The 23,178-nt window shown below is 36.2% G+C and overlaps 1 protein-coding gene across 1 annotated transcript in view; it reads right to left on the bottom strand.

Moving 5' to 3' along the window:
• Positions 1-23,178, bottom strand: part of FBN2 (fibrillin 2) — a 240,178-nt gene that overhangs the window by 30,535 nt on the left and 186,465 nt on the right. The window contains exons 35-48 of the mRNA XM_027098697.1: positions 19,526-19,648; positions 18,546-18,668; positions 16,014-16,175; positions 15,217-15,285; positions 14,639-14,764; positions 13,310-13,435; positions 12,549-12,701; positions 7,888-7,956; positions 6,876-7,001; positions 6,569-6,694; positions 4,647-4,772; positions 2,725-2,841; positions 1,081-1,209; positions 549-668 (exon numbers count right to left, since the gene is read on the bottom strand). Coding sequence (XP_026954498.1) covers positions 549-668; positions 1,081-1,209; positions 2,725-2,841; positions 4,647-4,772; positions 6,569-6,694; positions 6,876-7,001; positions 7,888-7,956; positions 12,549-12,701; positions 13,310-13,435; positions 14,639-14,764; positions 15,217-15,285; positions 16,014-16,175; positions 18,546-18,668; positions 19,526-19,648 — 1,695 coding nt within the window. The remainder of the gene's footprint in view (positions 1-548; positions 669-1,080; positions 1,210-2,724; positions 2,842-4,646; positions 4,773-6,568; positions 6,695-6,875; positions 7,002-7,887; positions 7,957-12,548; positions 12,702-13,309; positions 13,436-14,638; positions 14,765-15,216; positions 15,286-16,013; positions 16,176-18,545; positions 18,669-19,525; positions 19,649-23,178) is intronic.

Here is a 23,178-nt window from a genome sequence, read left to right as displayed (position 1 = left end):
CCAGGCAATTCTGGGACCCACTTTTGATGTGGTTACAGTGTTCTTGTACACTGGGAGAGTTTCCGCAGAAAAACATCTGTTCTGACAAATGGATTAATATTTTCTGTTTTGACATGTGGCCTTCCCAGGGAAAAAAATGTTTCAACAGCATTGTCAAGATTTTCTGCTTCACATTTCTAGAACTCCAGACACCTTTAATAGCTGTTTTAAAATTGGTTGCCAAAGATTACAATTTTTGTAGACACTCTTTAAATTCAGTAGAAAGTCTCTGTTGACATTTGGAAAAAAGCTTAGAATGCACTGAAAATTCTTTGACTAGTATGAGATTTCTGTTAATGAAAAATCCCACATCCTTAAATTCTTTATTCCCACCACTCCACCTTCAAATCATTTCTGGTGGTTCAATAAAACAGATGTAGGCAGCTATATGTTTAATTCCTCGGGTCAGCATGCTTACAGTGGTTTGGATTTAATATATTTCCACAGAGTCTATACCAGGTCTTATTATACTAAACAGCTCACAGACTCAAAATAAACGTTAGCCTTACCGATGCAATTCTCGCTTTTTACTTCATACCCTGGGGGACAGATGCATCTGAAGGATCCCTCCAAATTCTGACAGGTGCCAGGAGAGCAAGAGCCAGGAAGGGCAACACACTCATTAGTATCTTTAAAGAGAAACACGAAAAAAATGATTTAAAGATGAGACGATTGTTGCCAAAGGATATTAACATGAATTCAACTCAGGCTTTCTGATCTACCACGTCACTCTGGGCAAATATGCCCTTAGAGACTTTTGACATATTGAGTATTACTCATTTGGCAAGAGGCTAATTTTCCTTTGTCTACGTTTATTGAGACACGGATAGCCTGAAGCTCTATCCCAATAAAAACACTGCATACGAGTCATTCCCAACTGTTGGCTTATACCTTTTACCAAAGTTTCCCATGAAATTTATCTTGGTCATGTAATCAGATGACCAAATGAAATGCAAATGTGTCCCGAAGTTGGTGTGGGGGGGAATCACATCATTATTTTACAAAACAAAACAACATAAAGACTGTTTATTATGTACATACCTATACAGTTCTTGCCATCTGGAGTAAGTTCATAGCCTTCATTACATAAACACTTGAAGGAGCCAATTTCATTAAAACACCGTCCATTTCTGCACACCTGACCAAAAAAGGAACTGCACTCATCTACATCTGTAAGCAAACAGGAGTTAGCTTTTCAGAGAGAGCTCTTAACACATATTCTGTCACAAGTTGCAACTTAAAAACATATTCATTGGTAGACATTTACAAAACCCTACATTACAATTCCTCATCAACACAGAGAAAAATGGCTCATATCATAAGGATCAGGTGACTAGTAAGGTCACACAGATCTCTCCTGTAGGCTTAAGGTGAAGCTTTCCATGCTTTCCAATTGAAATATAGTTCTCATCCTGGAGGTAAGAGGATACACGGATTTAACTGGACCAGTTTGCAGGTAACTTTACCTGGAGGTAAGCTGACTATATTCAAAGGACAAATAATGAAGCATATCAAAAATACAGAAAAATCAATTATATGTAAAACACTGTAGAATTGCTGACACGTTTTTCTGTCAATTGGAAAAAGAAGTTCTTAAGTGGTAGGTTTTCAGTTAAGCTTAGGGTTGATCCCGTTTGAGTAATTTTTTAGTTTGTTTGCAGATTATACTTTGATCAGAGCCATATTTGTATCTTTCATTCTCCCTGGCTGTACAAAGGGTCTGAGAAACTACAGACAAGAAGGTGCTTCAATAAAGTGTCTAGTTAGCTCTAAATTTTTTCACCATTGCAGAATTTTATAAAATAAAGAATGCTGAGAGGAATATATACTGGATTAAATTAGGAGGTGGGTTTGAGCTGTGATGGTTCCATTAAGGTAGAAGGCCTGAGTTACTTTCACATACCTTACAGGATAATGTGAATTAAGAGATGTTATGTAGTAAAGCACCAGTAAAGTGTCTGGCACATGGTAAATGAAATATTGTCAGTGTTTGTTGTCATATCTTTTACTATCTTCTCCAGCAACTACAGGACCCCCTCCTCCTCCTTCAGTCACTTTCAATTTTTATTTCAATCACTGTCTGTTAGAGGCAAAGGCTAAAATTCTGTGCCATGTAGAGAAGACAGTTTTATTTTCCACTGAAAGTTTACAGTTGTTCACAGAGATTAAATAGGTTTCTGAGGGCTGATTTGGAAACCTAGACACCACGCACTCTTTCTGTGGGAAAAGGCATCCCTTGCTTCAAAAGCTGACGGAAAATAAAATTTCAAAACACAACAGGGTTTTCAGTTGTAGATTGTCAGTGTTTGAATGTAAATCAAGAATGGATTTTATGAAATATGAAATAATAACACTGAAACCATAACAGGTCTAACTTTGATCCCATCTAAGGGGTAAAAATAACCCCAAACCATAAATCAGTCCCAATATATTTACTATCATCTGCATGGCCTTTTCCCTTGAATCGATTAGTTGATTGACATAGTATTCAACCCAGCAGATTGTCTTGTGATTATTTAAGCCATGAGTGTGACTTCAGTTAACCAGAAATTAGTTAATGATATTACATATCTTTTGCACACATGCACAATTTGAATAATAAACATATTTATTCTTTGGCTTTATTCTGTGTTTCAGGATGTTGTGTAGAAATGAAAGAGAAGCAATAAAGGACTGAGTACTTACCCAGGCAATCATTATTATGAGTGAGTTCAAAGCCTGGGTAGCAGAGACAGTTATAGGATCCAACGGTGTTTTTACAAGTTCCATTTCCACATGGATGCCGCTCACATTCATCAACATCTACAAAGAAACACTGGCTCAAAGGAATTCAATTTTTTACTAGAAAAACGTAGCCTATTAAACTTTTAGATTTTTTTTAAACTACTGGCTTACTTAGATTTTCCTCATTCAATACTAAGAACCCACATTTATTTAAGGAAAGTAAATATGAGGTAGAGCTAACTCAGAAGTAGAAAATTATAGGAAAAAGTGCCACTTAATGACTTACAGGAACATATACGACTCAGAAAAGAACTGGACTAATAAGCCAGCAACTATCTCCTTAGTAAGAGGTTTTAATGAATAGGTTCGCTTGTCAATTGTAAGGAAATCAATCTTTTGAAACACTAGAACAATTTGTTCTATTAAGCATTATAAATGCTCCCCCAGAAATTTTCATATCTTAATGTGATCAGCACAACAAAGGTAAACTGTGATTTCCTAAATTTTATGAATTAGTGGAATCTAAATTGAAGAAGTCTATTAGAGTTCAATTGTTATTAGCCTTTGAAAAAATGGAATTAATATTGAAAGATCATGGCATATAAGAGAGAAGACACTAGACTATGAATTCCAGGATGCTGAAAAAAAAAGAGGGTATTACTGTTCCTTAGGAAGGAAGCTTTGTTTAAGAGAGGTATTACCAAGGAGTCTAGCTGACTTTCATCATGGATGAATTGTTAGGACCAAGGACAGATTTTCACCATATGAATTTCTGAACCATATATCTCAGGGGTTTTTCTTAGCAAATCATATCCTCCCTCTCAGAGAGAACAGCCAGGAGAAGCATATATAAGCAAGCAATCTCAGAAAGTTCATGCAAGTAGGGCCGCATCCTCCGTGTGTCCTTTGCACAAGCACTCCCTAGAGAATTTTTCCTAGGACCATGGGAAATGTCTGCAGGGGAGTTCTTAGGAGGCACTGCAAGAATGGAGACGTTCTCCAGGTGGTTCTCATGTATGGATACGCCATAAAGGAAACTAGTTCTGCCGTTCTGCTGTACTGAAATCTGACCTTATGATTCACAAAGATAGTATCTTAAATACCAAAAGAGTAGATGCACTTTAGCTTTTTCTAAACTGAGAACATGATAATTATAAATAGCCAACTTTTAAATTTAATTTTCCTCCTTCAAGCGCAAAGTGCTTCAGTGGAGATGAGCCAGTGGCTGACATCAGCTTTAAGTAGTTAAGCTGAGTTCCAAGGTGTCCAGCCCATCTGCTTTTGAAATCTTATTAATCATCAGCTCAGCAAGTACTTACTGAACACAATTATTGCTTAACTAACTGTACTTTAGCTACTGGGGCTTTTCAAAGTTCCGCTATCTTTGCTTCTAAAAATTGTTTGTAAGAGTTAAAAAGCAAAACAAGTAGATAAATCTCATGTATTCAATGATTCGGGTGAAAGAAGCATATGTACGTATGTGTGTGTTTATATATTCATTTCAAAACTGTCACTCTGCTACTACTCCCTTGTATTCTTGCATTCCAAAAGGCTTTCTTGAGTGGGAATAGAGAGGGGTAAATGGGCAGCTGGTACCGTGGTGATCTCTACGTAACCCTGAGTGTCCCAGAGCTCAGGTTAATAAGCATGTGAAAGTCACCTAGGGAAAAAGGCCGTAAACACTGAACCCAAGAACATATTATGGTGTGTCCTGCTTGCAATTTTTACATTGAATAAAACCATAAACAGTTTCACATAGCTCATTTTTTGTAAGACTGTTTCTGACAGAGACTTGGTAGTTACTGTGGCGAATGACCAAACTGTAATCTCTTCTGGAGTCTCAGCTCCACGTCACCCCCTGAAACTAATGTCCTCCTTCTTACCCATGCACATCGTCTGGTCCTGAGAAGCCTTAAAGCCGTTGTGGCAGATACACTGGTAACTTCCTTGTAAATCCACACACAGGCCATGACTGCAAACATTAGGAATTTCTAAACATTCGTTGCGATCTAGCACAAAAAATAAAACACATGTTATACATATCTGATCTTTATTAAGATTCCTTCATTTTTTTCCACAGGCGCTGTTTCTATAATCTGCTATTAATTATTACAGACAGTCTGAAAATGAACCATAACAACAGCTGAATCAAAATAAGCAAGGCTTTAAAAGTATCCAAACCTCTTTTCAAAAAATTTTAAATCATGCAATTTTTACATGCTGATTGGTATCTCAAGGACATTATTTTATTTTAGGTCCAATTCCAGGAAAATCCATTGAGAGACCTCTTCTTTTCCTAACAAAAGAATCTAAAAGATATGGTGAAATAGGTTCAATATGAATGAATAGATTTACTTAGAAAATCTTTCCAAATTATCTTTTTTCTCTTTTTTTAAGTGGAGTATAATTGTTTTACAGTGTTGTATTAGTTTCTGCTGTACAGCAAAGTGAATCAGCCACATGTATACATATATCCCCTCTTCCTTGGATTTCCTCCCCATTTAGGTCACCACAGAGCATTGAGTAGAGTTCCCTGTGCTATACAGTCTGTTCTCATTACTTATCTATTTTGTACATAGTAGTGTATATATGTCGATCCCAATCTCCCAATCCATTCTATCCTCCCTTCCCCCCTTGGTCTCTATGTCTGTGCCTCTATTTCTACTTTGCAAATAGGTTCATCTATACCATTTTCTAGATTCCACATACATGTCCTAATAAAAATAACCAAGAGATCACTGAAAAACTCAAAGAGGAAATAAAAAAATACCTAGAAACAAATGACAATGAAAACACAATGACCCAAAACCTATGGGAGGCAGCAAAACCAGTTCTAAGAGAGAAGTTTATAGCAATACAATCTTACCTCAATAAACAAGAAAAATCTCAAATAAACAACCTAACCTTACATGTAAAGCAACTAGAAAAAGAAGGACAAACAAAACCCAAAGTTAGTAGAAGGAAAGAAATAATAAAGATCAAAGCAGAAATAAATGAAATAGAAATGAAGAAAACAATAGCAAAGATTAATGAAACTAAAAGCTGATTCCTTGAGAAGATAAAATGGATAAACCTTTAGCCAGACTCATTGAGAAGAAAAGGGAAAGGACTCAAATCAATAAAATTAGAAATGAAAAAGGAGAAGTTACAACTGACACAGCAGAAATACAAAGGATCATGAGAGAATACTACAAGCAACTATATGCCAATAAAATGGACAACCTGGAAGAAATGGACAAATTCTTAGAAAGGTACAACCTTCCAAGACTGAACCAGGAAGAAACAGAAAATATGAACAGACCAATCACAAGCACTGAAATTGAAACTGTGATTAAAAATCTTCCAACAGGGCTTCCCTGGTGGTGCAGTGGTTGAGAGTCCGCCTGCCAACGCAGGGGACACAGGTTCATGCCGTGGAGTGGCTGGGCCTGTGAGCCATGGCCACTGAGCCTGCGCGTCTGGAGCCTGTGCTCCGCAATGGGAGAGGCCACAACAGTGAGAGGCCCGCATACCACACACACAAAAAAATCTTCCAACAAACAAAAGTCCAGGACCAGATGGCTTCACAGGCAGATTCTATCAAACATTTAGAGAAGAGTTAACACCTATCCTTCTCAAACTCTTCCAAAAAATTGCAGAGGGAGGAACACACCCCATCTCATTCTACGAGGCCACCATCATCCTGATACCAAAACCAGACAAAGAAAATACCTTTTTTGATAGGAAAGCATGGACAGTTTTTCAGTGCAGGAAGTGTAAAGAACATTGTGCTCAGTGTCAAAGAACAAGTCATTCTCTTTCTTACCTACACAGGCTCCGTTGGGTGAAAGTTTGAAACCTGCAGCGCACTCACAGCGGTAGCTGCCGGGACTGTTGATGCAGTCGGCATTTCGCTGGCAGAGGTTATCACCGTTGCTGCACTCATCAATATCTGAAAGAGCAACAATTCCATTTTTAAAACTTCATTATTGCATCAGTATTAAGTTCACTTAACCAATTTGGTGATCAACTCCCAAATGCTATAGAAGAAACAGTAAAAATCAGAAAACTGTCTAAAAACCAGTTATGTCTGCCAAACTTTTTTGGATAAGGTCACACATCATTCAGATTACCTTCACAGACCAGGAGCAGGTCATTGTAGCTGAATCCCGTAGGGCATTCACAACGGAAACTGCCAATCTGGTTAATACACACACCGTTTGCACAAATGCCTGGAATCTCTTTACATTCATCAATGTCTGCAATTGAACAGATGTGATCAAATATACAGGGTTCTGCTTAATGTATTCACCATAAAACCTTGAATAATACTATGTGTACACTGGAGTGAAAACACACAGTGTCACAAAAATCAATTCTATACAAGTATGAATGATTTTGTGGTTTATGAAAGCATACAGACCATAAGATATTATCTCCTTTGAACAGTGATGAAAAAAAATGAAGCAGCTGATCAAATATACCAAGTGATATTAGTGTCAATATAGCAAATGAATTTCCTAGGGAATCAAGCTTCCTCTTAAGTTACATGTCAGGCTCCCCAGATTGCTATCAGCCATCTGATAAAGCCAGCTATGTTTTTTTAATTTTATGTCCTTTGTTATACATGAATTGATAATGGACACTTAAAATTATATTGTTTATTTAATCTTTGCAGAAGAAAAGTAGATTGTGCAACAGAAAGTACATTCAGGAGGAAGTGATTTATATAATTAATAATTCTGCAAATTCATAAGTAGATTGGGAGAAAGGAATACTGTAAAAATACACCCAAAACTTAAACGTATACTTATGAAAAAACAGATGGTAAAGGTTAAAATAAAGTGGATTATTTAGAGTCATGTAATACAATATTCGTGAAGAGGAAAACTAAAGTTTCAGCTTGATATGTATGAAATCTTGAGATAGTCACATAACTATCATAACTCAATCACCAGACCATGTTGATGGACTAATCCCACTGTTAAAACTTGGTTAGAGGCTCTAAACATGTTATTTCTTTCTTGTCTAACTATATTAGATCCAAATACAGATTATTATCTTTTATGGTACTTTAAAAACACTGAACAAATTTTTACAAAATGCTACATGTATTAAAATAAACATAATTTAGTAAAAACTCACCAACAGCTTTTCCAGTGTGAATGTCAAAGGTGAATCCAGGAATATTTCCACATATAGTTTTAAAGTCAGCTTTAAAATATAAACAAAGCAAATGCCCTCTTAAAATTCTCAAACTCCTTCAAAATAACATTTTACATAGTATTACTTTTACTGACAGATGTATTTTATATTATTCACAATGAGACATTTTAATTTCAATTATATTTATTTGATAACAATGCCAGCTTCTGCAAGAAGTGAATCTAGGCACACTTTATCATTATTATTATTGCTATTCTTATTATTATCATCATTAACTTTTTACTGCTCTGATATTAGAAGTAAATCATTATGAGATTCAAAACATCTACTTTAGGCATTTAAATTCTTTGTATTTGGATATGGAGGGCTTTAAAAATGACCCGATTTACATAGATTGAAAAACCAGGTTAGTGTACCAATTTAAAAAGGGATTAGAATTGCACAAAGGCATAGGCATGCAAAAATAATTCTGTAGTGGTGAAACATGTTAACAATGAGTAATGAATGAGACATGAATTATGTCTTTTTTTAACATAAATGTCTATTTGTTGGAATGTGAAATTTGAGGCATCAAAAACAATGCATCGTGGAATAAAACAGAGACTATGAGAGTCACTCCACATAATTCACCAAACTAATAGTCTAATTTTTAAGAAGCATATTTCTTCTAATGCCCACCGCTACACAAATGAATAAACCTCTTGAAAACAGTATCAAGTAAACACATACTGCAGACTATATGCCAAGTGCTATCTGGGGAGGGACTTTGTCTGTTTCATCCACCAATATTCACCAAGCATCCAGAACATATAGAAAGGCACATCACAGATGCTCAATTTAATGGCTTCTAACTGCATGGCAATATGCGAACTGTAATTTGTATACATCATCTCATTTAATCATCACTATAGGGACTTCCCTGGTGGTGCAGTGGTTAAGACTCCATGCTCCCAGTGCAGGGGGCCTGGGTTCAATCCCTGGTCAGGGAGCTAGATCCCATATGCATGCGGCAACTAACAGTTGGCATGCCACAACTAAGGAGCCTGTGAGCTGCAACTAAGGAGCCCACCTGTTGCAACTAAGACCCAGCACAACCAAAAATAAATAAATAAATGATCGTCCTTATAACCATATCAATTAGTCACTGTCACCACTGATTTATTATCCTTATTTAGCATACGAGGAATCAGTTTCAGAAAGGATAAATAATCATGGCAGAGCTGTGATTTAAATACAGACCAGTCTATCAGACCTAAGTCCTTTACTTCCTCTCACCTAAAAAAGTAATATTTTATTCCTTTATTATCCTTATTTAGCATACGAGGAATGTTTCAGAAAGGATAAATAATCATGGCAGAGCTGTGATTTAAATACAGACCAGTCTATCAAACCTAAGCCCTTTACTTCCTCTCACCTAAAAAAGTAATATTTTATTCCCCAAACCAATGATTTTCAATTTCTAACTGGTGAAGTTTTCAAATTACAGAATTATAAAAATGTTCCTATTTGTTTTTTTTGGAATAAAACTAGGGCAAGATAGAGCTAAGAAAATCCACTTGTGCCAAAGCAATCTTAACACATTTTTGACTGGAGATGTATTACAGCCACAGGCATTAGTTTCTGCAAAAATCCCCCAGTCAATAATGTATTAAGAAAGAAGGACAGAGCTGGAGGTATTAAGATCCCTGATTTCAAACTATACTACAAAGCTACAGTCATCAAAACAGTATGGTGCTGGGCTTCCCTGGTGGTGCAGTGGTTGAGAGTCCGCCTGCCAATGCAAGGGGCATGGGTTCATGCTCCGGTCTGGGAGGATCCCATGTGCCGCGGAGCGGCTGGGCCTGTGAGCCATGGCCACTGAGCCTGTGTGTCTGGAGCCTGTACTCCGCAATGGGAGAGGCCACAGCAGTGAGAGGCCTGCATACGGCAAAAAAAAAAAAACCCAAAAAACAGTATGGTGCTGGTACGAAAACAAACACATAAATCAATGGAACAGAATAGAGAGTCCAGAAGTAAACCCACACTTATGTGATCACTTAATTTATGACACAGGAGCCCAGACTATACAGTGGGGAAAACACAGTCTCTTCAATAAATGGTGCTGGGAAAACTGTATAGACACTTGCAAAAGATTGAAACTGGCCACTTTCTTACACCATATAAAAAAATAAACTCAGAATAGATTAGAGACTTAAATATAAGACTGGAAACCATAAACTCCTAGTAGAAAACATAAGCAGTATGCTCTTTGGCACTGGTCTTAGCAATATTTTTTTGAATCTGTCTCCTCAGGCAAGGGAAAGAAAAGCCCTCAGGCAAGGGAAAGAAAAGCAAAAATAAACAAATGGGACTACATCAAACGAAAAACCTTTTGCACAGTGAAGGAAATCATCTACAAAATGAAAAGGCAATCTACTGAATGGGAGAAGATATTTGCAAATGATATATCCAATAAGGGGTTAATATTGAAATATACAAAGAATGGTCACAACTCAATATAAAAAATACAAACAATCTAGTTAAAAATGGGCAGAGGACTTGAATAGACATTTTTCCAAGGAAGACATACAGATGGCCAACAGACACAAGAAAAGATGCTCTATGTCAGTGATCATCAGGGGAAGGCAAGGCAAAACCACAATGAGGTATCACCTCACACCTGTCAGAATGGCTATTATCAAAAAGACTACAAATAGGGCTTCCCTGGTGGCGCAGTGGTTGAGAGTCTGCCTGCCGATGCAGGGGACACGGGTTTGTGCCCCGGTCCGGGAGGATCCCACATGCCGCGGAGTGGCTGGGCCCGTGAGCCATGGCCGCTGAGCCTGTGCATCCAGAGCCTGTGCTCCACAACGGGAGAGGCCACAACAGTGAGAGGCCCGCGTACCGCAAAAAAAAAAAAAAAAAAAAAAGACCACAAATAACAAGTGCTGGTGAGGATAAGGAGAAAAGGGAACCCTTGTGTCCTGTTGGTGGGAATGTAAATTAGTGCAGCCACTATGGAAAAGAGTATGGAGGTTTCTCAAAAAATTAAAAATAAAACTGGCATACAATTCAGCAATTCCAACCCTGAGTATTTATGGGAAGAAAACAAAACACTAACTCAAAAAGATATATACATTTTTATGTTCTCTGTAGCATTATTTACGATAGCCAAGATATGGAAGCAACCTAAGTATCCACTGATGGATGAAGTGATAAACAAGATGTGATATACTGTATGTATATATACACACACACATATATATACACAACGGAATATTACTCAGCCATAATAATGAATGAAATCTTGCCACTTTCAACAACATAGATGAATCTAGAGGGCATTTTGCTAAGTGAAATAAGTGAGACCAAGAAAGACAAGCAATGTATGACTTCACTTATATGTGGAATCTAAAAAACAAAACAAACGAACGAAACAAAACAGAAACAGAATCATAGTTATAAAGAAAAACTGGCGGTCACCAGAGGGGAAGGGAGTTGGGGGTTGGGCAAAATAGATGTGAGGGATTAAGAGGGCCAGATTTCTAGCTATAAAATAAATAAGTCACAGGAAAGTAATGTATCTATAAGGAATGGTCAATAAAATTGCAATAACTTTGTATGGGGACATATGGTTACTAGACTTATTGTGGAGATCAATCCGTAATGTATATAAATGTCAAATTACTATGTTGTAATCCTGAAAATAATATTGTATATTAATTATACTTCAATTAAAAAAAAGAAAAAAAGAGAAAATTCATTTGCCCACTGAATTTAAGCCACTGAGAAAGGCCCCATATGTCACTTTTCACCATGCCTCTCCTTAATTTCATCATGTTAAATGAAACATTTTAATAAATATACCCTAAGTAATACTGTATTTGGTAACAAATGCATAACCATTGTTTCCTACTTGTCCTATTGGTTCATCTCTTAGTATCTACAACTATTAAGAGTGATCCCTTCTCAGGTCATAAAGGAACCTGAGTGGGCAACAATTTTAAGACAATTTTTTTGCTCTTGTCTCTATTATCATTCAGTTTTTCTTTCAAAAGAATCTGTGCTTGGAGAAAAATTTTACTGTGTAAAGACCAGTTCTCTTTTCTGCCTAAAAATTTCAGGTAAGTTTGAGGGAAATGATGCATAAGGAAAACTTTGACACTACATTGCTTTTATGTTAAGTTTGCTCATCAAATCCATTTTTTGCATATTTTCCAAGGTCGAACTAAAAAGATACTCACTGAGCTTGCTGGACTTTATAAATGACCACAAATTTTTAAATCAAAATGACACCTTCTAAATATAGCACAATGACACACAATAGTTTCTCAATAAATACTTGTTTTATGAATAAAAGAATAAGTAAGCAGCACGTTTTAAGATAATGAGTTTAAATGGGCTAGCGTTATAAATTTTAATTTCAGCAATGCGGCTTATTTTCAGGATCCAGACTCCTACTCAACAGACATCTCAGGAATTAGTGTTTGAATCCCAAAGAGGGCTGCTTCAGAAACCGAGCCATATGAGCTCTTGGATATTTTCAGAATGGAGTGTGTCTGCTTTCCGTACTTTTAGTACTTTTTGCTTTTCCTCTACTGTTACATGTATACCTGTGTCACTGACTCGGCCTTCAGCAGAAGCAGGAGCTGTGTGCTTACCCGTTCCTGGCGTTGGGCATGGTTCACAAGGTTTGTTCCAGGCTTTGCCCACATTGTATGTGCAGCAGCACATCCTCTTTGTCACATTAAAAGGCAACTCATTCTCACAAGTGGTTCCATTATAGCTTCGGTAGCAGAAGCTTTTTCTCATGTCTACATAGAGAAAAACAAGTAAGCCAACCAATCCTATCAGCAAGCAGCTAATAGCAAACCCCACACACCTGGACACACCAAACTTCCTCGATTAACTCTGAAAATTTTCACGGTCGTTTGGAGGTATCTTAAAATAATTCCTTAAGCTGAACACAAATCATTTTTAGATAAGCATCTTTCCTGTTTTTAAATAAGGGGTTTCATTTACAATTTTCTTGGGGGGACAAAGTTAATAGATACTTCTCTATTCAAATGCATTTATTTAATTTAAAAAGGATTACATGTTAAATTTTAAATGTTCTCTTATTCATAAAATAATGTTCACTTTACATGAATGGAAAATAAAAATTATTCAAGAATATATATTTACAATATTTGATGAAATTTTCTACCTGACTCATGCTTTGTAACATGCAACTATGTAGCCAAAGTTCAAAAATATGGTACAGACCCAGAAGTTTATAAGACTTTGAAATACTTCACTATTCATAAAGATTTAACTTCCAAACTTTCTGAATAATAATTCTGAGATGTAAGTATCTGGGAGATAACTGTTGGCCAGGAAGCCAGCAACTGTGACCTAATCAATCTCAGAGACCTTTACCTACCCATACAGTTGTGGCCTCCATTGACCTGCATGTATTCAGGTGGGCAAATGCAGGTGTAATTTCCCAGGGTGTTGTAGCAAGTCCCAGGTCCACACACACCAGGATGCGCAAAACACTCATCAATATCTAGAGGATGCAAGAATGTCCATTAATTAGTAAATATTTTCCCCCATGAATTTATATCACTTAAACTACTGAACAAAGCATATGGTGGATTCCCCAAATTCATGTTTTTTAGAATTTATCTTATTTTTATAAAATTTAGAATTTAAAGCAATTACATAGGAAATGCTCCCAAATATGCATTTACATGATATAAAACATGTCCTTCTTCTGAAGAATAAAAACCTAACATTCAAAAATAAAGATGATCAAAATAAACTATTCCAAAGTGGCAAAAAATAACTTAAATGGCACCTATACTTTTTAATTGAAATTTCATATTCGTCAAATGGAATTGCTTTAAAGCTACTTTCCTCTTATGTCATTGAAAACCAAATATTAGTGTCAACTTTAAACTGAATGCAGTTAGAAAAGCCTTTTTCTTTAAAATTAAAAAGGCGTTCCTTTCAAATTAGCACCCATTCAGAGATTCTAGAAGTAGCACAGCTGCTGGGTAATTCTCCTTATTAAATCATATTTCTTCCAGATGCATTTATCTAACATGTTCCAAAAGAAAGGTTATAATGGAAACAATTACATTACATGTTTAAGGTTCATTTTTTAGAAGCATTCATTCATTCATTCCATAAATAAATACTGAGATTCTACTGTAAGCTAGAACTTGTAGCTATAAAGATGAAATAGATGTGGATCTTGCTTCAAGAAGCTCCCAGTCTAGTGGGGAGACAGACCTCTAAAAGGATGATTACACCGCCATGTGAGAAGTTGGGGATGGAACCAAGAAAGGCATCTGCATAACCTTTGAACTGCTTCATACTATGTTGTCCAACATTTAAAAGTTACTGAAAATATTAGACTAATGGTTGCATTGAAACTTACCTATTTTTCTATATAAAATATAACTTATTGGTATTTGAACTAATAACTTATTTTGATACTGAATGTTTTCATATTATTCCAGCTTCCCCCACTTATTACCAACCCATTTACTCAGAGAAAAATAATGGTAAATTGTGGCAAATAATCTGTAAATTAACTTATCTATCATCATACAACTTAGCAGCACTGATAGGAAAAGAAAAAAGCTATGAACCAGTCTCAACATATCCTTTGATAAAATTTGAAGATGGACCCTTTTTCTCCAGGCCTGACCAGTAATTTTGTTTTAAATAGCACTAATAATTTTTAGGTATAAATTTATCTCACCTTCACAGATGCGGGTTTCCTCACTGAGGTAGTAGCCTTGAGGGCACTCACACTGGAAGCTCCCGAAAGTGTTGATACAGTTTCCACCCTGGCAGAGACCTGGTAACTCCTGGCATTCATCAATATCTGCAAAAGGGGAGACAGCTCAGATACCATCATGAAAGATAAGAGTTACTATGAGAGCTTTCCAATGTGTGATACTGTAAGACCTGCAGACTTCCACACATCCACGTGAATGCACACTTAGATGAGAGGTTTATTCTGACCACGAATTTTCTTGGCTTTGTCATGGAACTTTGCTATAATCTGAGAAGAGTAATTACAGCAAGCTGAGGATGATTAAAGTTGGGGATAATTATAAAAAGAGTTTCTCTGCAGAACAATCACACATCAGGTCACTGCAATGGGTCAAATCTTTCTGATTTACAAATGGTTATTCATCAGACTGGTAATTGTCCATCTGTAATTTTGCAAAATAATCTTGTTGGGACTGTTCCACACTAACTTTTCTACCAGATTTGCTCTAAAGTAAATTCTTTACCTTGTTTAAATCTGGTGACAATTAGAGGTATGCTCACCTTCTAAGATGATTGTGATGGGGTTAGGTCTGAAGCCTTCACCTCCAGGACACAAAGTGTAATATTCAGCTGCAAAACAATGGAAAAAAAGAAATTTGATACCTGTGTGCAAGAGGCTGACAGTGAATTAGCACTTAACAACTGCCAGGCTCAAAGCGCATATCCTAAGGGGTGTATCTATATTTTCCTTAGTGCCTTTTCAAATACATTATCTTTAAAAAGTACATTACATTTTACTTGAAATAAGATGATTATTTCATAAATTATATACAAAGTAGAATAACAAAACCCATTTGCTTTTAATTAAAGAAAAAGATTATTTTCAGATAATTTATATCACAACCCTTTTGGCTAGTAAATAAAAACTAAAAGACTCAACAATTCAAAAGTTTCACCTATGTTCATATCAGGACATACATTTCAATTTAAGACATAATATGACTGGACTTGAGGAATACAACTCACCTATGAACCTGAACTAAAACAACTGTGGAAAAGAACCAGGAATGGTCTTTATCTGTGACACCAGGGAGAACTGATATTATCATCATTCATATTGGATTGTGGTTAAAAACTGTTTTTTCTTTTTAGCATTATCAAGAAAAACAGTAAGAAGAGAGGAATTCAGATTCCTTTTATATGACACACTCTTGGCTGGTTTCAGCACAATCATTGAAAGTAGTCCAGATTCAAAGTTTTGACCCTCACTACCTCCCCCACCCCCTAGCACCAGAAGAAAATGGTAGCTAGTGCTCAGCTACCAGTGTTTCTTTCCTCTTCTTCCGTTCCATACTCACTGCTATTGACAGGGGGGCAGGTCTCGCAGGGGTTCCCCCAGGCCTTCCCCAGAGAGCAGCAACAGGAGGAGCGGCTGACGCCCACCCCAATCTCAGTGTTGCAGGAGAGACTCCCGTCGCCCCGAGGACCGAACTTCAGGTAACAGTTGCCCACTCGATTGTCTGCAGGGCAACACAGGAACTTAAAATTGTCCTTATCAGAGTAAGAATGCCTGTTTTGGAGAATGGTCACTCAAATGATGAAATTCAAATTCTGTACATTAATCCCCAGAACAGAATAATCTCTTGCTTTAAACTTTTTCAAGACTGAGTTGCAGGAACTCAGTGTAAATAAATTACACTTTCCTACATCTAGACATCCATATAGATCATGGACTAAACAAGATGGTAAGCAATTACTCATGTGGGACATTCTGGACCTTTAATAATATGATTGCAAAAAATGTTTCCTATAATCAATCTATAGCATGAGTTTATCAATAAAGGGAGTGAAATCCAATATGTTAATTTAAAGCAATGTATCCTATCACTGAAATATTGATAACGCCATCTCCTTCCTCTCCTCCCCATAATCTCCACTCTCCCACAGTTTAGTTTCAATTTGCACATTGAGTTTTGCAGGTTTTGGGAAAGCTAGTCTGTAACAACTTTAGGGAGGCTACTTAAGAGATCAATGAATCTCAGCCTTTGTCTTGTCTCTATCCATAATTACCATCTAGATCACCTCATTAGTTCCATGACTTTAAATACTATCAAATTTGTGGTTCCATCTTTCACCTCTCCCCTGAACTCAGATCGTTCTGCCATGTGCCTAGTATTTGATTTCTCCTCTTAGATATCTAAGGTATTTTAGAGTTAACACGTCTAAAATCAAACACTTGATACTCTTTCCTCCACATACAAAACCTGCTCCAATCCTCTCCCAGGCTTCTGCATTTTCAATAAACGGAAACTCCAATTTTTTAATTGCTCAGGCCCTATACCTTGCAGTCAAACTTTGAATCCTTACTATCATGCCTTATTCAATCCAGTAATAAGGTCTGTCAACACTACTTTCAAAATATATCTGGACTCTGATGACTTACCACTGCTTCTAAATCACTACAACCTGAGTTCAAGCCACCATCATCCCTCATCTGGACTATTGCAATTGTTTCCTAACTCATCTCTGGACCCAACTATAGTCTATTTTCCCCACCATAGCCGGAGTCATCCTTCAGAAGCATTACCTTAGCCCAGGCCACTCCCAGTGGTGTCCCACGTCAATCAGAGTAAAATCCAAAGTCCTTATTACAGTCTACCAAGTAGTTTTCATCTCCAGCTGCACATTATAATCACTTTGGCAGCTTTTTATTATTTTACTTTTCTCTTTTTTTTTTGGTTTTGTTTTTGTTGCTGACTCCGGTGCAGACAGAGGTGTTAACTCATGGTTCTGCTCTTACTAGGCTGTATTCATTCATCCTTCCTTCCTCCTTCCCTCCCATTCTCTCTCTTTTATCCCTGCTCTCCATTCTCATTCCTCATCCCCTACCCAACCATATGAATGTGTTTAATATTATTCTTTTGGTCTCTGCTCCTGCAAAATTGTGTTTTTGTTTTCGTGTGCAAATTTTAAATTTCTATAAATGGTATTTTGTCGTATACCTCATTCCATCTTTATAACATCCAATCCGTCAACTCCACAGTATTCAACTGCGATTCTTTTTCAATCTATCCACTCTCCAAATATGGCTTCTAAATTCTTGCCACTGCAAATAATAAGGCACTGAATATTTTTCCTTATGTTTCCGTATGGGCCTGTAAGTTACTTTATTTGATATCTAAAGCCCAGAGAGGAGCTGCTGGTTCACAGAGTTTGCATATTCTTAGCCTTTGGTATCAGGAAAAACAGTCCTTGTTATCTGCCATATGCATCCAGTAAACCTTTTTAATTTTTTATATTTGTAAGTCATTTTGAAAATAATTTGTAGAAGAAAAAGGCACAAACAACCTTACTAGAAATTTTAATGGGAATTTAATCATAGCTAACTCAAATTTTATTCTGTATTTTCTTGGTTTTGCAAAATATACACCTGAAATGGTCCTATAAATGCCATTAACTGCTTGCCTGTCAGTTGTCATGCATAAACCTGAAACATCTTCATTTTGTAAAACTGATTCCACATTTCAAACACATCTGTCCTGGCCAATGTACTGGACAGGGAGCCAGGCAACTCGGGACACTGCCGAATTCAGCTTTGCCATGTGCAAGCTCTGAGACCTTGAACAAATGACTGCACCTCTAGGGCCCTGGTTCTCAAGTCTGTGAGAGGAGGTGGTGGGAGCAGATGTCTCAAAAATTCCTGTTTCAAAATATGACTTGATAGATAAGCAGGATAAAAGTGACCATATATTTTGGTAATCTAGAGTTTCTTCAGGTAAAGGACTACTATTTTGTTCTCAAGTTAATTGTAGTAAATGGTCATCACAAGAGAGTATGAGTATTTAACTCTATGTACTTCTATTCATTTGTTTCATATAGCTTTTGCTTACCAACACAACCCACACCGGTGGGGTTCAGCTGGAAATCGGGTGGACAGTTACACTCATAGCGACCAGGAGTGTTGACACATAGGCCGTTCACACAGTTTATTGGATCTGCACATTCATCAATATCTAGGAAAAACATTTAAAATGCCCACATTAACATCTTTACTTTCCTTGTGCATACTGCTGTTCCGAAGAATTTGGTGGAAAGTTTGCAAGTCAGTAGACTAAAAATCTTTAGGAGGGACTCAGAACAATGAAATAAAAATGAAATACTTCTATACACCTAAAGCAGTTTCCATAGATCAGTCACACAGTATTCATGATGATATCATTTAATATCCTTAATAAATAAATTATAATGAAACGTTGCAATTCTGAAGAGAAACATTTTATCACTTTGTTTAATTAAACTTAAACATATGTATTATATATTTGTACATATATGTGGACATCACAAATACAAAGAAATACTTTATTAATTTCGTGTTGGATATTTAATATTAAGTTGTTTATATTACAATGGATCCATTCAATAGTTAAAAATAAATGTATCAGCCAAGGGGGAAAGGGGTGGGGTGTGAGGAATTGGGAGACTGGGATTGACACATATACATTATTGACACTATGTATAAAATAGACAACTGATGGGAACATACTGTATAGCACAGGGAACTCTACCTAATGCACTGTGGTAACCTAAATGGGAGGGAAATCCAAAAGGGAGGGGATATCTGTATGTGTATGGCTGATTCATTTTGTTGTGTGGTGGAGGCTAACACAACATTGTAAAGCAACCATACTCCAATAAAAATTAATAAAAAAATAATAAAACAATAAATGTATCAGAATGTAATTTTCTTTTTCAAAAAAATGCATAGCCCAAGGCATAGCAGGCTAAGCAGAAATTTGAGGAACTTCTATATCTAGCACAAAATGTTCATTTCAACTAATAAGAACACAATTAAGCCCTTAACTGGCCATACCTGTACAGTTCCCTCCGGTTCTGTCCAATTCGTAACCATCATCACAGATACAATGAAACATTCCAGGCAAATTATTACATGTTCCAAAGACACAAATATTTTGGAAGGAGCATTCATCGATATCTGGAGATTAAAAAAAATAGTAATCTCTTGATTACAAAGACATTTAGATTTACTGTATGACATTAATAAATTATTCTATCTCCTCAGATGTTTTTATGTAGCAAAAAATTTTCTTTTTCTTTGACCAAAGATGTCACATAAATGGCAAGCAACTAATATTTATATGGGTCAGAAATATGAAAGAATATTATCTTATTTTATTGATAGTATTTTACGGTCTTGACCTGTAAAATACTTCAGAAAAAAATTGGCCTAGGGCATAAAAACCTTTTAGAAATTAAATATGAACGTGTTAAAGGAATAAGATTGTGAAAAATTAAAGATAAAAACAAATTCAAAGATTATAATAATTAAGTGAAAGCAGATGTTTTATAAACATCTACAACATACAAAATATACAACATAAATATTTTAAATATTAAATATATCTTTTAAATTATTTAAGTTTAATTTTTTAAACTTCTTTCTTGTTATGTAATCTGATCTGTTATAATAAAGTCAGTTATAAACAGGGAAAGAAGTTTTTTCCCAGTAGTGTGTAATAAGATCATCCATTGCCCCACATTCCTCCAAATCTCATTAAGATATCTCTATTGGACTGAAATCATAAATTCAGTTTATGAAAGTCTTCCATGAAGCTTTAACCCAAAATAAACAAGAAGTTATTACTCCTCATTCGTATGAAAATGAAGGCATAGTGTGCCTGTACAGCTGTAGAAGTAATCTGTATTTCTACTCATAGAAAGAGGATGGACATTTTTGTACACAAATTACCTCATATCCTGAGAATGCAGACCAGGCATGCCATTTTAGGCTAGACTAGACAAGTCATTCTAAAATGCTGTCTTGAGACAGTTATATCTTAAGTGTAAATGGGTCTTTTGGTCATTTATGATTGTCAAAATAAAGCATTGCAACTATCTTATATTTAAAGTATAGTTCAAATTGTGTCTAGAAGTTCAATTGATGTGTAAAGTTTTCTTTACTTGGGGCAATAAACAAAGTTATTCTTTTTATATAAATCAGTAAAGACTCATTAAGTTAGTTTATAATTGAGTTGTGTTAATCTATAAATTGAAGTGGAATTGTATTATCAGCCTTCTGCATATGCATTTTACTTTTAAGTGAACTTTATTAGAAATAACTTCCATTTAAATAACGTAAAAGTTGCGTGGAATAAGGTATTTTAAGAGAATACTGCCTTGTTTTTATAAAATTGATGCATATTCAGAAATTTGAACAATACAGAAAAGTGGTGATAGGAAACAGAAAAGATAGGAAACACAGAAAATAAGATAGCAAGAACAAAAATCACTCAAAAATGCTTCTATCCAGAATTATCATTGTAATTGGATGAACACCATTCCAAACACTGATATTTCTCAGTGCATATTCACAGAGAGTAAAGCTGAAACAATTTCCATGCATCAGATCAATTTTTCATTATCTCAGTATCTTCTAAAATGCTTTCTAATGGTAAGAATTGATGAAAACACTAAAACTGTATCATCTTTTGGCTTTATGTTAAAATTCAAACACAATTTTAAGACAGTATTAATGGATTCTATACAATGATGATTAACAACTAGCATCCATATATGCTTCCAACTCATTTTTGTTATTCATATTATTTTCACTTTTTAAATGTTCATGGCATTTACCATAATCTCTACAGCATTTAGTACTAATTCTTTAAAGGAAACAATAATGTTTTTATTGTCACTTCTCCATTTACTTCTTGATTGGCTGTTTTTCATTGCTGATAAGTTGTGTGTTTTTTTTGTTTTTGTTTTTGTTTTTGTTTTGCCCAAGACAAGAAGGGAGATCCCACAGGTGGTTTGTTTCTGAATTATTTCACTTGTCAGGATATGTCTATTGTCTTTTTTTAAAAAATAAATTTATTTATTTTATTTATTTATTTTTGACTGTGTTGGGTCTTCATTGCTGCGCGCAGGCTTTCTCTAGTTGCGGTGAGCAGGGGTTACTCTTCGTTGCGGTGTGTAGGCTTCTTATTGCGGTGGCCTCTCTTGTTGCAAAGCATGGGCTCTAGGCGCGAGGGCTTCAGCAGTTGTGGCGCGCAGGCTTCAGCAGTTGTGGCGCGTGGGCTCTAGAGTACAGGCTCAGTTGCTGGTGCAACTGGCTGAGTTGCTCCTTGGCATGCGAAATCTTCCCGGACCAGGGCTCGAACCCGTGTCCCCTGCACTGGCAGGAGGATTCTTAACCACTGCGCCACCGGGGAAGCCCTGTCTATTGTCTTTATAATTAACTAACTCTGAGGTATAGCTTTCTTGTCACATGTGTCCTTATAACTGTGAGGGCAGCATTCTAATGTGTGTTGGTACTGAATGTTTGTTTTGTTCATGACTTGCCTTTTCTATCTGCAGTTTGAAGAATCTCTATTACTTAAGTTGACAAATTCAATAAGGTTAAATAAAAATGATTTACTTCTTTCTGTATATTCAGTTCCTTCTTCTATTTCAGGAAAATGGTTGTTTAATACTTTTTTTCTATTCAATTTTTAGGGACTCTTCACTTCAGAAACACCCATTATACTTAAGTTTATGGTCTTTGTCTTTTCTCTAATAGTGTTAATTTATCCTCTCCCCCCTTTTTTTCACTGTGATTATCTCACGTCCATTCTCTATGGTAGTAATTACATTTTCATCTCCTCTGTTCTTTGCTGTGTCTATTTAATTGTTCTCTTATTTTGCTGCACTGGTCCACGTTTTTTGTTTCCCTTAACTCTGCAGTATCTCTTTTTGTCTTTTTTTTCTGTTTTTATAATCACTTTGAACTTGTTCAATCATATGTTTTTATTAAGGTTATCTGAGGTACAATATACCTATGCAAAAATTTGCTCTTGTTCCTTAAGTAGTTTTCCTCTACTCTGGATTGATTATCTGCTTTTTGTATGCTTTTTTTGTTGTTGTTGTTTCCATAGAACACCTGCACAGTTGCTGTTGTTTCAGTTTGTTTACACATTACTTGGTCAGCTCTTTCAAGAGTTTTATATACAGTTGATGCTTGAACAACATACATTTGAACTGTGCAGGTCTACTTATACATGGATTTTTTTCAATAGTAAATACTACAGCGTATGTAGTGCAACTACACTATCTGCAGTTGGTTAAATGTGTGGACATGGAACCACTAATGCAGAGAACTGTGAACACTGAGGGCCGACTACAAGTTATACACAGATTTCTCCCCATGCTGAGGGTAAGTGTCCCTAGCCCCCATGTTATTCAAGTGTCAACTGTACTCTGAGATACAGTTTAGATGGAGCTTCTCGACATCCTCCCTTCTTTTTTGATTTGGGCTTTCTTTGGAAGACAGCTTGGGGTATGGGTTTCATTATAGCTTCTATTCTGTGGCCCAGAGTTTCATAAGGTGGGGGAAGACGAGAAATACGGATGGGAGGACCTCCACTGGGCTCTGTGTGCTCTTTGTTGGTGAACCTGGCCCCTGCTCTCTCTTCGGAAATCATACTAAATGCTCTGTATCTGGGTTTACTCCATCTGATGGAGTCC

The sequence above is a fragment of the Aethalodelphis obliquidens genome, unplaced genomic scaffold (assembly GCF_003676395.1).
Source record: "Aethalodelphis obliquidens isolate GAN/ISIS:26980383/991018 unplaced genomic scaffold, ASM367639v1 scaffold4, whole genome shotgun sequence".
Lineage (NCBI taxonomy): Eukaryota > Metazoa > Chordata > Mammalia > Artiodactyla > Delphinidae > Aethalodelphis > Aethalodelphis obliquidens.
This window is presented reverse-complemented; position numbering and strand designations above follow the sequence as displayed.